This window comes from Rutilus rutilus (assembly GCF_951802725.1).
Source record: "Rutilus rutilus genome assembly, chromosome: 18".
In the NCBI taxonomy this organism is placed as follows: Eukaryota; Metazoa; Chordata; class Actinopteri; order Cypriniformes; family Leuciscidae; genus Rutilus; species Rutilus rutilus.
In genome coordinates, this window is record NC_140231.1 from 1,663,097 (window position 1) to 1,677,680 (window position 14,584).

At 40.0% G+C, this 14,584-nt stretch overlaps 1 protein-coding gene across 1 annotated transcript in view; it reads left to right on the forward strand.

The window, feature by feature from the left end:
- The window catches only part of fstl4 (follistatin-like 4), a 231,170-nt gene that overhangs the window by 95,946 nt on the left and 120,640 nt on the right, over positions 1–14,584 (forward strand). The window contains exon 4 of the mRNA XM_084386854.1: positions 70–297. Coding sequence (XP_084242980.1) covers positions 70–297 — 228 coding nt within the window. The remainder of the gene's footprint in view (positions 1–69; positions 298–14,584) is intronic.

Below are 14,584 nucleotides of genomic sequence, written 5' to 3' on the forward strand. Positions count from 1 at the left end.
TTGATGGTGTCAGAAAAGAAATGCTGATGAATTGTGTTGATTTTAACCGTGAGCTCTCTCTCTCTTCAGATGAGGGTCCGTGCAGGAGGACGTACTGTGGCCGGGGTCGGGAGTGTGTGGTCAGGAATGTGACGGGCCGGGTCGAGTGTGTGTGCCAGGAGAGGTGCCACACTTCGTTTGTTCCCGTGTGTGGCTCGGATGGACGTTTCTACGAGAACCACTGCGAGCTGTACCGCACCGCTTGCCTGCAGCGGAGGAGGATCTACGTGGTCCACAGCAAAGACTGCTTCTTCAGAGGTGAGCGGCACGATCCTCACTGTAGTGCTGGAGATACACCGGTCCAATGCTCATGTATGATCAATGCTGGAGATACACCGGTCCAATGCTCATGTATGATCAATGCTGGAGATACACCAGTCCAATGCTCATGTATGATCAATGCTGGAGATACACCAGTCCAATGCTCATGTATGATCAATGCTGGAGATACACCAGTCCAATGCTCATGTATGATCAATGCTGGAGATACACCAGTCCAATGCTCATGTATGATCAATGCTGGAGATACACCAGTCCAATGCTCATGTATGATCAATGCTGGAGATACACCAGTCCAATGCTCATGTATGATCAATAACAGTCTGTTCACATGGCGGTCAATTCCTCTGCTATTTTTCAGTGGATCATTTTAAAAGAGATGTTCAAATTTAGCTTTATCAACAGCATCTGTGATTTACCTACATTTATGGGAAAATTGAACTGTTGAAACCACACATGCGTTAAAATCTTATTCTCTGGGTGGTCTTATAAATGTGTTAAGATTCAATTTTATACTTGGATATTTAATCCTAAAGTGCCCCAGTTATGCTTTTTCAGAGATTCATTTTCATGTAGTGTGCAATAGAGCTGTTTGTGAATGTAGAAGGTCTGCAAAGTTTCAAAGATCAAAGTGCAGATAAATAAAGTTATTGTCTCCCAAAAGGAAGAAGTGATTGTGAACTGCTGAAACAAGTCGTTAGTAATTCAGTCTCACTTCCTGCTTGAACCTGCATAGGTTTGTGACAAATTTGCATAATTCCAGCTATAGAGTTGCATGATTAATCGTTTGAAAAACACTCACATCTGACCAATCAGGGGTGCGTTTCCCAAAAGTATCGTTAGCCAACTATGTTCGCAAGTCGTTATCATCATAGTTCAACGAGTCTGTGTTTCCCGAAACCATAGTTCTAGTGAACATTCGCAAACAGCATCTCAGAGTTGTGTGTGTGTGTAACGACAGATCTCGACCTGTGGTTAGAAGAGTTTCTAGTGTTCATGACATGTGGACTCAATAAATCCTGATCTTGAGCAAAATAATCAAGCTGACATTCAGGACAACCTGTGTCTTTAATTTACAATACATGCAAATGTCATTTACGTCTTTTAGCTTGTCAAGAGATTTAAAGTGTAGTTGTTGAAGAGTGTGTGTGTGTGAACGAGCTCTAGTGTGTGAGAACGAGTCTATGAGTGAATCTGGAAATAAAGCAAAATAACTGAGAAAAATTAGCAATAGTCCTCAGATGCCAGTCCATAATTTATAGCAAAACATCTCTCAGATCTGAAACAGATTCATTAGAAGTAGTTATCAATCCTCCACCTGCGTGACATCATTAACCAACGTGGTTGAACGACCAATTTGCAACAGTATGGTTTCGGGAAACAGTCGTGACTAGCTAGTGGATTCTTCAACGATGATCGTACTGTGATAGTGAAGCAGCGAGTTACGTCGTTGTTCGGGACACACCCCTGAGCAGAGTAGACCAATCACAACAGACTGGGCCATCTGACCAATAAGAGCAGAGTAGACCAATCACAACAGACTGGGCCATCTGACCAATAAGAGCAGAGTAGACCAATCACAACAGACTAATCATCTGACCAATCAGAGCAGAGTAGACCAATCACAACAGACTGGGCCATCTGACCAATCAGAGCAGAGTAGACCAATCACAACAGACTAATCATCTGACCAATCAGAGCAGAGTAGACCAATCACAACAGACTGGGCCATCTGACCAATCAGAGCAGAGTAGACCAATCACAACAGACTGGGCCATCTGACCAATCAGAGCAGAGTAGACCAATCACAACAGACTAATCATCTGACCAATCAGAGCAGAGTAGACCAATCACAACAGACTGGGCCATCTGACCAATCAGAGCAGAGTAGACCAATCACAACAGACTGAACCATCTGACCAATCAGAGTAGAGTTGGCTTTCAGAAATGAGGGATTTACTGAAACTGAATGAGAAAAAAACTGATGCTGCAATGTGTATTATAAGAAATTTTAATTGTTGACATTGGAAGCATGTAAACGTATCGTAGGAGAACTCCAGAACAAAACTAGGAATCTTTAAAATAGCATAATAGGGGCACTTTAAATATATACATGGTATACACAGAAAAAGTCATAAAACATGCATCATAGCTCAAGCTGCGAGGTTCGCGTCCATAAATAATGCAGATATGCGTATGAACATGCCCTGCTGGGAGATCCAGAATAAGGTATGTTTCTCATGCTGGGACCAGAAAGGGGAGCGGGAATGCTGGTGGAGCTGCTATCCAGCTCAGTTTCGCTTGAGAACAGCCAGACCAGCACTATACCAGCTCAAACCAGCACTGATACCAGCTCAAACCAGCACTGTACCAGCTCAAACCAGCAGAAACCAGGAGTTCATGCTGGTTTCTGCTTGGCTATTCAGCAGGGAAGCTGGAGGATTTCAAAGCAAAAACATCTAATCCAGCATGACTTGTTTTCTGCGAATCTTGACTGTCATGTGATCATCTCCAGACTGCACATAAGATGTGACATGTGTTCATAAGCTGTAGTTTGTGATCTGTTGTGGCACTGTGAGGGGAATATTCCTCGTCATAAGACGGTCAAGGTTTATGGTCTCTAAATAAATGAAGGTCATTCTAAAGCACTTGACAATGTTCCACCTCATAAATAATAATAAAGCACTGTGCCTTTGTGCACAGCTGAGGCGTGCGGACTGATGAGATCCAGCAGTTTGAGCTGTAAAGTATTTCACATCAAGAAGGGAAAGAATAACCTCAACAAACAGCACAAGGAGATGCAGCTTTAATCCAATTTACTGAGAACAGGAGACGCTCACGTAAGCAGCGTCACTTTGAATGTCACGGTGGACTCGCGCATTAATTCCAGCATGTGTAACCTGAAAGAAAGAGACTTAGGTGTGTGTGTGTGTGTGTGTGGAGGAGTTTGTACTTGATGCCGTGTGTCAGGGGTTCTGCTGCATGCTTTTAAGGTGAGTTTTAATCCTGAAGGGTTTTAGAGGAACTTTATGGAATGATATCTTTAGTTTTCTGTTTTCATTTTTATATTTTGAAGCTATAACATGACTGTGGATTGCAAAAGGATTGTGAATGAGCTGTGAAATGATTGTGAGTAGCAGCTTGTGAAGGAAGTTTGATGAGAAATGTTTGAGTTCATATGCAGATCTCTGGCCTTTGATTGCAGACGTTAATATCTTGGGAAATCTGAGCTAGAGGTTTCCTGGGGTCTGTACCCGACCCGAATCACTTCTCACCCGGACCCGACATACACGCATTCATTTTCAAAAAAGAAACACCAGACCCGAGGCAAACCCGATGAAATGAGACCCGAGTCCAACAGCATCTTTTTCGAACCCAGCTAGACCTGAATGTGAACAGCAGAGATGTCGACTAAGACCAAAGTCAAACACCACAGCAGGTGTAGATGCTGAAGTAGGCCTTATCTGTAGATGAGATTCATTCTCCGATCCTTCTTCATAGCGTTTGGTCATTTACACACAGAAGCGCGCATTGACAGAGAAGAAGGGCGATAGTGACGCTGTCATAGGATCATTTAAAATGTATTTGTTTTAAATCATAAATTATCAACCAACAATCAAAATCGACCTGTTCTTGGCAGAGCTCCTGAGAAAGGAGCTGTGAAAATATATTGAGATGGTTTTTGGTACTTATACCGCAAATATATAATCTTAAAGGGGTGGTATAATGCCCTTTTCACAAGATGTAAAGTAAGTCTCTGATGTCCCCAGAGTGTGTGTGTGAAGTTTTAGCCCAAAATACCCCACAGATATTTTTATATATCATGTTAAAATTGGCACTTTTTGAGGGTGAGCAAAAACGCACCGTTTTGTGTCTGTTCCTTTAAATGCAAATGAGCTGCTGCTCCCGGCACAGGGGGCGGAGCTTCAAGAGCTTGCACTCACACACACATGCACTGAACATTTCTAAAACTTTTAGCCTTTTATGTTCAAACCAGATTCAGATAATGATGGAGAGACTCAAGAAGAAGAGACAACATGTAGAAGCAACAGGACATTTCTGAATGGTTAGTTGATGAGTTTATGAAGCTGATGTGTAGTTATCTTCTAGTCATTGATTAGCATATTCTGTCTTGATAATCTATAAATCGTGTTCCGGGGGCGGGGTTTATGTAAATTCTAGGTCGGTGATGTCACTAACCCGGGAGGAATGTGGTGTAGTCTCTACCAGCCGTTTGTTGTAGTCCTTAAAAAGTGATTTCTGTAAAAGCAAATATCTCCCTTTGCTCTGAACTTTGAGCGTTGTAACTTTGCAGATGTTGTTTATGCTCAAACAGCAACATTACACACTAACTACAGTTAGAAAAGTCAAATCATAATCAACCACCCCTTTAAGGACATCAAAACCTAAAATAAAACTTCAGAAAGGTGTATAATATGGGAGAGGACAGCAAGATCATCCTCACTGCTTGAAGACTCCATTTTGTATTGTTTAGCGAATTGTTTCACAACTGATTAATAATACGCATCGGACTCAGTGTGTGAGGTTTCTGTGCGTGGCACATTTTTAGAATGACGAATACAAAAAAACGCATATGAAAATTTCAGACTCAGTAAGGACCTTTATTGTACTGTAAATGGCCACACATACACAGTTCACACAGTTCAGCCCTTTATGAAGGTAATTGCTAAAGAAATAAAAGGGTTTACTCATCTGTCGGTCTCGCACAGACGTCTGCGAACGGGGCATCTCTTTGTTCAAGCCTGTCATTGAACTGAAAGACGCCTCCTCGGGTCACTGTTCAACTCAACTTTGATCCCAACACTCTCTCTTACAACATACATGAAGCAGCATCAACACACACTGCTGTGGAGAGGCATCTCTCTTCTCTGTGGGCCGCCGCAGCGCCACAACAAAGCGTACGAGTGTTTGACTGATGCCCGGCGCACAGCGGGACGCCCGCCGCCAACACAGCGAAAGGTGTACAGATGAATCTCTGCTGGGTCGAGGGACGCTGGGAGGCGTTTTCATCGCGTCAGTGACAGAACTAATGATCGCTCACAGTCGTGGAGATGTAGAGTCACGTGTATTCACAATATAAATGATTTCACAGCGCTGAGACAGAACTGTATACTCAGATGAACCTCATGAAATCCTGTCGGGAGCATTTCCAGCTCATCCCAAAAAAATAAAAAAAAGATAAAATATCTAAAAAAATATGTGTGATTGATTAGCTCAGGTTAGGTGTAATTCATGCTTCCTTCACGTGCCGTCGGGAATTTCCTACTTCCCACTTCTGAAGTCGTAATTACGGATTTGTCAGGTCCAAGTGGTTTGTTGTTGGAAAGAATAAGGAATCATGGAGGAGTTCATACTTGACTGTTTTTGGGGGAAATGTTATTTAGACCAACAGAAAGAAGAAATACATATGCGATATCTAATACATGCAAATAAATGTTGATAAGTGCAATGCTGGAGCGTGAGAATGTTTTGCATTTTTTGTAATTTTTTTTTTGCATTTTTTGTAAAAAAAAATTCTTATCTGAAAATCTATTTATTAATTATAATGCTATAACGGTATTTCCATTTAATAATTAATGCATTTTTATTTAATTTCTTTAAGGTTCAAGCTAAATAATACACACATTTATTTTTTGAATACAATTTTTGACATTCTTAGAAATCAGATCTCAAGTTAGAGGACGTTTATTTAATCCACAATCCATCTCTATAAACCTGAGAGAGTCAGCGCATTACTCACACCGGCAGACTCTCACCGGTATATGGAGATATTATTTCACTCACTCTACATATGCTTATAGATATTACCAATACTGATAGCCACAAGTATGACGGATGGGCTGGGAAAGTCACGTATCTGAAACATGACCATATTTGAATGTTATTCTGTACAGATCAGTATCTCTAGAATACATACTTCTATTCACACGTGCATTCATATTTATTCATTGTTTATTTGTTATTATTAATATTATTTAGTACAACCAGTCAGCCAGACAGACATGACTTTGCTATTATTAATCACAGAAATGAACACTTCCTAATATAAATGTGTTTTTCTTTTGATTCGGATGTAATGTGACCTTCTCTGAAGACTTTATTAACTAGTACGATCATCGCTGAAGAATCCACTAGCTAGTCTCGACTGTTTCCCGAAACTGTATTGGCGCAAATTGGTCGTTCAACCACGTTGGTTAATGATGTCACACAGGTGGAGGAGTAATAACTAGTTCTAATGAATCTGTTTCAGATCTGAGAGATGTTTTGCTATAAATTACGGACTGGCATCTGAGGACTATCTCTCATTTCTCTCAGTTATTTTGCTTTATTTCCAGATTCACTCATAGACTCGTTCTCACACACTAGAGCTCGTTCACACACACACACACACACTCTTCAACAACTACACTTTAAATCTCTTGACAAACTAAAAGACGTAAATGACATTTGCATGTATTGTAAATTAAAGACACAGGTTGCACTGAATGTCAGCTTGATTATTTTGCTCAAGATCAGGATTTATTGAGTCCACATGTCATGAACACTAGAAACTCTTCTTCTAACCACAGGTCGAGATCTGTCGTTACACACACACACACAACTCTGAGATGCTGTTTAGCAAAGACTATTTAGCGGTCATCCAATCACAGATCAGGCTTAAATGTACATGTAAAAGAAGCTGAAATGAATACGTGCTGCTTTTATGCGCAGGTTTTGTTGAAAACACTAACCGAAAGCAACAGCGATGTGTTGATCTGCTGCTGTATAGGCCTAATGCATCATCATATCTGAGTCTCTCGCGTCTGAGTGATGTTTATGAGGCGAGGGACTCGTGCAGGAACAGGGGACGTTTATAAGTAGAACATGGCATCCATTTCAAATAGCAAATACTTTAATGTGATGAATCTCTCGGGAGCAATAACGTTAATGAAGTGTCCACGTGACCTGACGGACTGAAGAAGCCTGTGTATTCCCCATCGGGAAAGAAGGATTTATATCAAAAACAGAGCATGCACTGCACCTGGATACTCACATCTTTCATATTTACTGGTGTCCGTGTTAATGTCTTTAAGCGTCGTCGTACGGGAAACACACCCCAGGTCCTGTTGCAGTAATGTCTGGGTTTCAACCCACTGTATGGACATTGACAACCTTGAGTTCTCATTATCATTTTTTTTGTTGCATTTTCAAAAATGATGACACACCGCTAAACACACGAGGTGCAGTGAAGCTGATGTGCAGTTTCTCCTCTTTCTCTGGAGTCGTGTGAACAAGCGGAGCAGAACAGAAGGTGATCGCTGGCGTTTAGACCCGTTCCTCACTCAGAGCTGTTTTATGGCTTCGAGACTTACTACACCGAGCACGAAGTGTATTAACTTTACTTTTTATGATCCTCTTTAAATCATTTTTGGAGGAGAGGTGGGACTGTTGCACTGGGGCTCGTGGATCACAACACCTTACTTTATGCGTAATATCAAAATATTGGGGAAACTTTACTTTTTAGAATAAATAGTTTTAATATATATATATATATATATATATATATATATATATATATATTTTTTTTTATACTTTAAGAGGATTTGTCCCACTCCAATTTAGTATACAAACTGATTGTTCTATAAAACTGACATGTTTAGATGTCACGATTCTGTTATGTTTAGACTTTTAATTTGTTGATCATCAGTCACATGTTGTCATGATTCCTGTCTTGTGTTCCCCTTGTCTTGTGTGGACTTTTGTTATTTCCTGTTCTGTGTCATGTGTTGTAGTCCTTTGTAGTTTTTCTTGTTTATTAGTCTCCCCAGGTGTTTATGATTAGCCACGCCCTCTTGTAATCTTGTTTAGCTTGTTTGCCTCTGTATTTAAACCTCTGTGCTTCAGTTGTTGTTTATCAGTTATTGTCCGTGTTCCGTGTTCCGTGTTCCGTGTTCCGTGTTCCGTGTTCCGTGTTCCGTGTTCCGTGTTCCGTGTTCCGTGTTCCGTGTTCCGTGTTCCGTGTTCCGTGTTCCTCATTTTGTGAAATTCTCCTTCATAGTCGTCTGTCTTCTACCTACACCACGCTTAGCCTTCGTGACATTAGAGTGAATATCTTTAATAATTTTATTTTATAATAATAATTTATTATATATTTATTAAAATGGGTGTCATTATTTTTTGTCAAACTTTTTTTTAATTAGCAAAAAATCTCCTTAAACCCCCAATTTAGTGTTTGTGGTCTCTTCAATGTAGATTAATTAGCATTTGGATGTAAATTTGATGTTCTTTCTCATTAAAACTATATTTTGTGATAATCAAGTTTGTAATAATTCTCATTGGTTCACAATCTATAACCATTTATGATTTATAGCCCTGTTTACAGCTAGTGTTTAGATGTGTTTCGGTCGATCGGATCACGAGTGTATGACGGTAAACACAGGTGTAAAACACTTTGAGCTCGTCCACTTCCACCACTTCCAGAGGGAGTTGAAAACAAATACGTCCGGTAAACGCTCATGTGGTCGAATGTGCTCAAACAGCCACTAAAGACCGTCTTCTCTCCGTCTACTGACCGAGTGCGTGAACATTATGAGAAGAGCTCTAGCCAGACGGGTCTAAACTTCATCGGCTGGAGACACAAGTTTGGTTTGAAGAGGGAAATCGAACCAAACACAGCGTTCTCTCACCGTTCCTGATTTCTAACACACACTCACAGCGTTCGGTTGGTCTTGCGTCTGTAAGAGCAGAAACAGAAGATAACGCTCTCCGCCACATTCATATGTAAATCTATATATGTTTGGAGCTCGCGTCAGCATCATGGCAGTGCATGTCCTCAGTCTCTGTCCACACGTGTGGAGCTGATTAACCAGCACAACTGCATGTGGAGAATCTGCATCAAAACAAAACGACAAATTAGGACAACTGGTTTGTATTAGGCTTTGTTGTATATGATCATCATACGAGGCTTTAAGAGACAGATGCTCAGTTCAGACTGTGGCTTTTAACACACGCCAATCAGCTCAAAAACGGAATAATCTGCTCTGAAAGCGCATCCGCACATCCGCTTCAGAGACTCTGACAGCGCTTGTATAATGCGGTTATCTCTCTCTGTGCCTCTCACTCGTGACGTATGGGTCTGGGTTTGAAGCGATGGCTTTCACCCAAATGAGCTCTAATACTTCAGTCCCGGGCTATTTAATTAGAAACGCTAAATTACACTTTTTAATGGTGAAATTAAAATGCTATTTTTAACCGGAAAGGGGAAAGTGTAACTTTTTGTGTTTACATGAATATTTATCCGGGAGTTTGCCATTTAACGTCACGAGGTCAATGAGGAACATTGTGTTGCGTAGATCTTACTTACTGGATATCATATTTCAATATTATCTATGTCACAGATGTTTCTCCTACATGACCTTAAACCGAGTGAGTGAGTCTCTAATTGTAATCCAGTTCATATTGAGATGTTTTCATTAAGGACTTTTTGTGAGATTTCTTTTTCTCATGGGGAACATCTGAGAAGCAGGAGGCTCTATTTGCTCAACATTTTATCTCAAATCTGTCTTGATTAAGAAACAATTGAAATATTGTGGAAATCTCTTTTGTGGTTTTTCTTTCCTAAGGGGTTTGTCCTTCATAAAACTCATAACACTGACTATGTGTACATGTGCACCGATAATGTGATTATTTCTAACAGTCAGAGTAAGGTCTTAATCGCAGAGAGATGTCGACAGAGTTCAGCAATTTGAAGAAGAGAAACTTCAGAAGTTTTGTTGGTGTCACAGGGATTGAGCTTAATTTGACTCATTCCCGCAAATTTTGAGCTCAAACTCAAAGTGCAGCTCATAAAGCCTCTTCAGCACTAAATCTCTAAATGATTTTTTGCTGCTTATTGCGCTTAAACAGTCAAATAGGCTACACACATAATGTGTATTCATGTAAACACAATCAGTTGTGTTTTAAGTAAACCGTTGTAAACATTTGAGAAAAAAACATGTGTAACAGCACTCTCAGAAAAAAAAAAAAGGTACAAAAGCTGTCACTGTGGCGGTACCTTTTCAAAAGGTACACCTTTGTACCTAAAGAGTGCATATTAGTCCCTCAAAGGTACATATTGGTACCAAACGTGTACATATTAGTACCTAAATCAGGGGTGGGGAACGTCCGGCCCGCAAAACAGTTTGATGCGGCCCGCGAGTCAATTCCTCCCAAAAAAAAAAAAAAAAAAACTTCAGAAACAAACATCTCAGCAATTACTTTTCCTGTGATAGAAAACACAAAATAGGCAAAGTGGCAAGCAGCACGAGCCGTGAGAGCAGGGCGAGGCCAGTAGCGCGAGTGTTATGCACTGGTTTCAAGTTTCTCACGGATGAGCTTCGGGGGCGCGCGCGCCGCACCGGTTTCAAGTTTCTCACTGATCATCAGCTTCGGAGCGCATAAAAGGATCGGAACGAAGACAGCGGAGGACCAGATTTTGCCGGGGCTTCAGCCCCAAATGTATTTGGAAAAGTTGACTGACAAATATGAAACCGGAAGCAGCAAAAAACTAACTTACTTACGTCGTGTCAGCCGTTTGCTTGCGACGCGCACTCTTCAATCACGCGCAAATGCGGCACGCCCTGTATCACGCAAAATAAACTACTAGCATAACGTCGTGTTCTGTCGTCAATTAAGTATTGAAATAACCAAAAGGGAGATTAAAGCTGCGTCAAAACTCTATGTCGGGGCTTTTGTATTCCTTTGTAGGCTACATAAATGTTACACATTTTGGCGTAGCCCTACTCAATTTTCATTATTAATATTCTAACATTTTATCAATATTGCAAAGTCATCAAAACTGACTAAATATTTTGTGACCAAAAATGTGAAAAATAGGCCTACATCTAGCCTAAATGATCGTTCATGACGATTTTAACTATAAGAAACCCAATTTGTCTAGATCTGTATTATTTCCTTTGTATAATGAGCTTAAATATTGCTGCGCAGTCGTGTGATTTAGTCTGCTTGATTAACATTATTACAATGTATTCCTATTTAACTCTTGATATGTAGCCTATATATATATATATATATAAGGTCCTCCAATGTGTTCGAATATTTCACCAGCATCAGCCTTTTCACAGTTTGTATCACTCCGCTTGTCTGTGTTTGCGCAATTTGCATCATTAAGCCAGTAGGTGGTGACAAGTGACTGTCTTTATGAGTGAACAATTGAAATTTAATTGAACTGATTTAATAGTGCCAAAAACATTGATTAACTCAAGAAAGAAACAAGTTGCTGAAATCCGTCTTTAATGCTAAAAAAGTTTACATCTATGCAAAATAATCCTTGACAGATTTCTCATTTAAGGCCATTCCTGTTTGGAATATGTGATTGTGTATTGTCAACAATAAGCAGAACACATTTTGCATTTCCATTTTGTAGTGTGGATCATTCATTTCAACATTTACCCTCATTCTCATGTTTAAGAATCTGTTATCTTGACAAATAATTTATACTACTGCCCACTGACAAGCTTTTAAAGCTATTGTTATCAAAAAATGTTGGCCTTCAAACACCTTAAAATGCACATATGTAGGTCCGAGAAATCAAATTTTTCTCGGGGGAGCATGCCCCCGAACCCCCCTAACTACCTCACATTTGAATGTGTGTGTCTGTGTGGTAATATGGGCTAGTGTGGCTGCAGTGCCAGGACTGAATTTTTTAACCAGTCTGCCCCCTGCATATAGGCCTAAAATATACTGCATACAGCCCCTGATGTTTCGGGCTCAGCCCCTGATGTTTTTAAAACCTAGAAACGCCCCTGCTCATTCAACATTACAATGGCCCTTAAAGAATGTTAAAAAATTGTAAATGGCCCTTGATAGGAAAAAGGTTCCCCACCCCTGACCTAAATGGTACATATTAGAACCCTTTTGAAGGGTACTGTCCCAGTGACAGCTTTTGTACCTTTTCTTCTGAGAGTGAGTATAATGCATCTATGCGTCAGGTCTTAAAGTGACAGCAGCCTAATAAACCTGCCGCCAAATTATGAGATAATATTAAAAATATCTATATGACCGTTTTCCCCCATGGCATCGATGTAAAAACTGTGGCCAGTGAAATGCCGAGTGGCTCGTAACTTTGGAAAACCACTATCCACAGTGGATGATGAGCAGAAAAGTGAAGATCAAGCCCTGTATGTATCGCATGTTACGTGTTTCGGTCTCTACATCGTTCCCATTCTTCCATTTATGATATACAGTAGTTTCCACATCTCTTATTCTAGCGTGTGGAAAATAGTCATGTGTATTCTAACATGTGCATCCCGAAGCTCTCGTCCATTAGAGGCTTGCGCCCTTGGTCCACCATGTCTAGTTTGGTTATCACTCTCCACATGAGATTGAACACACACACTCGGCTCCACAGAGAGTGTTTTAATGCCTTCCGCAGAGAGAAGCGTCGCCTCGTCCGTCCCGATGGGCCCAGCGAGAAAAATGAGCTCTAATACCTGGTGACATTGTGCTCTGTGTGCTCATTAGCGGAGGGCAGCGCTTCAATCACACACACTCAGCAGAACTGAACACACTCTGGTTTCTGAGCGCGTCGCTGTGTTGTTTCACACACTCCGATGACTTTCAGACACGCTGCTGATCGTCTGGATACGGCGTTTTTCTGAGGTATTCTAGGAGATATTCTGATAATTAGGTGTCATTTCATTGGTCCCAGGTACAGTATGTTCCCACTCTAACTGACAGTGGTGTAAATACTGGCTGTGTATTGGACATGTTGTCTACATTAAAGCTCCCTCTGTGGACAGAGATGAACAAACATGTTGAGGTCAAAACAATAAGTTATTTACTAATGCCTTGTTTTTACTTGCCATTGTCCACATACTCAATGAAAAGACAAGTGTAAACAGATTTATATAAACGCACTATATATAAACTCGTGACTTTCTTTAACCCCCGAGTGTCTGATTTTGGGGGCGTATCAGTGCGAAAACATGGAGGACGCAATAAACACAGCGACTGCATTGGTGGTAAATTTGCTGATATTAACAAACTGTTGTAGCCATTTAAGTACATTTATTTGGTTTCATATTTTTATTACAATTTTATGATATTATTTGTTTGTTTTGTTTTATTTCATCTGTTAATTAATAAAGAAAATATCGCAAATTGGATTTGTCATGAAGGGAGTGGGAATGGATTGAATACAACATGTCGGGAGATATGGAGTGGGTCGGAGACGATATTTGAGATCCACTTCATATGTTTGGTTTTTCTCTTTGTATTATTTGTACTAGAGTGGTCCTTATTTTTAAAGTCTCCAATTGTCATGCTCTTAACCCTTTAAATTGTTCCTTTATATAAGAAAATACAGCATGCCAATTTTTATGGCAGTAACATAATAATTACTGGTAGCTCAATAGCTTTAAACTTTCTGAGATTTTGCTGATTTTCATAAAAACAGATCATTTGAATTGGTATTGTACCTGGCTAGTAAAATTCCCAAAAAAATCTCCATAAAAGCACCATATATTCCTAAATATGTATTTTAGATACATATCTCAGTTTACTTATTGTAGAAACTAAATCCAAATTAATCCATCCATGACCCGGTTTAGCAGATTTACCTTTCCTGGTGGAATCAATACATATTTCTATTGATGATCACCTTGGTTATTGTTTGGGTTAAACAAATGACATTACGTTCCTTGAAATTGACCCGGAACTTTGGCCGAATCAAGCAGATTATCAGGAGGCACAGGCAATTGTATGCAATGAAAGTAGTCAATGATCACGCCGAGAGAGGAGTGGCTCTGATTCAAGAATACAGTGGCTATCTCACACACTCTGAAGAACAACTGCTGTTACTGGTGGAAGATCACCGACGGATCTATCCAGACTGCAGAAAGTCCACACTGGCTGCTGAGCATCAGAAATGAGGGATTGTTGAAAACTTTGTGCTTTTTTGAGATTTTTGTCATTGTTATCATGTCAGTGTTGCTCTGATTTCAATAAAATGTAATTCATTTGCAGCAACTTTTAATATTACTTGCATATCACAATAACGCCACACAGCTTAACATAGGCCATCTTCCACATGATTGAGCTACCTCTAAATATCTTTTTTGTTGTCAACATTTTTGCATATTTCTCATTTTGAAGTTAAAAGGAACCGTTTAAGAGGTTAAGACACTAACATTTTGCAAAAAATAAATAAAAATTGGACTTGATAAGGACCACCCTAATTTGTACCTTGTTTTCAATCAATGTTTTG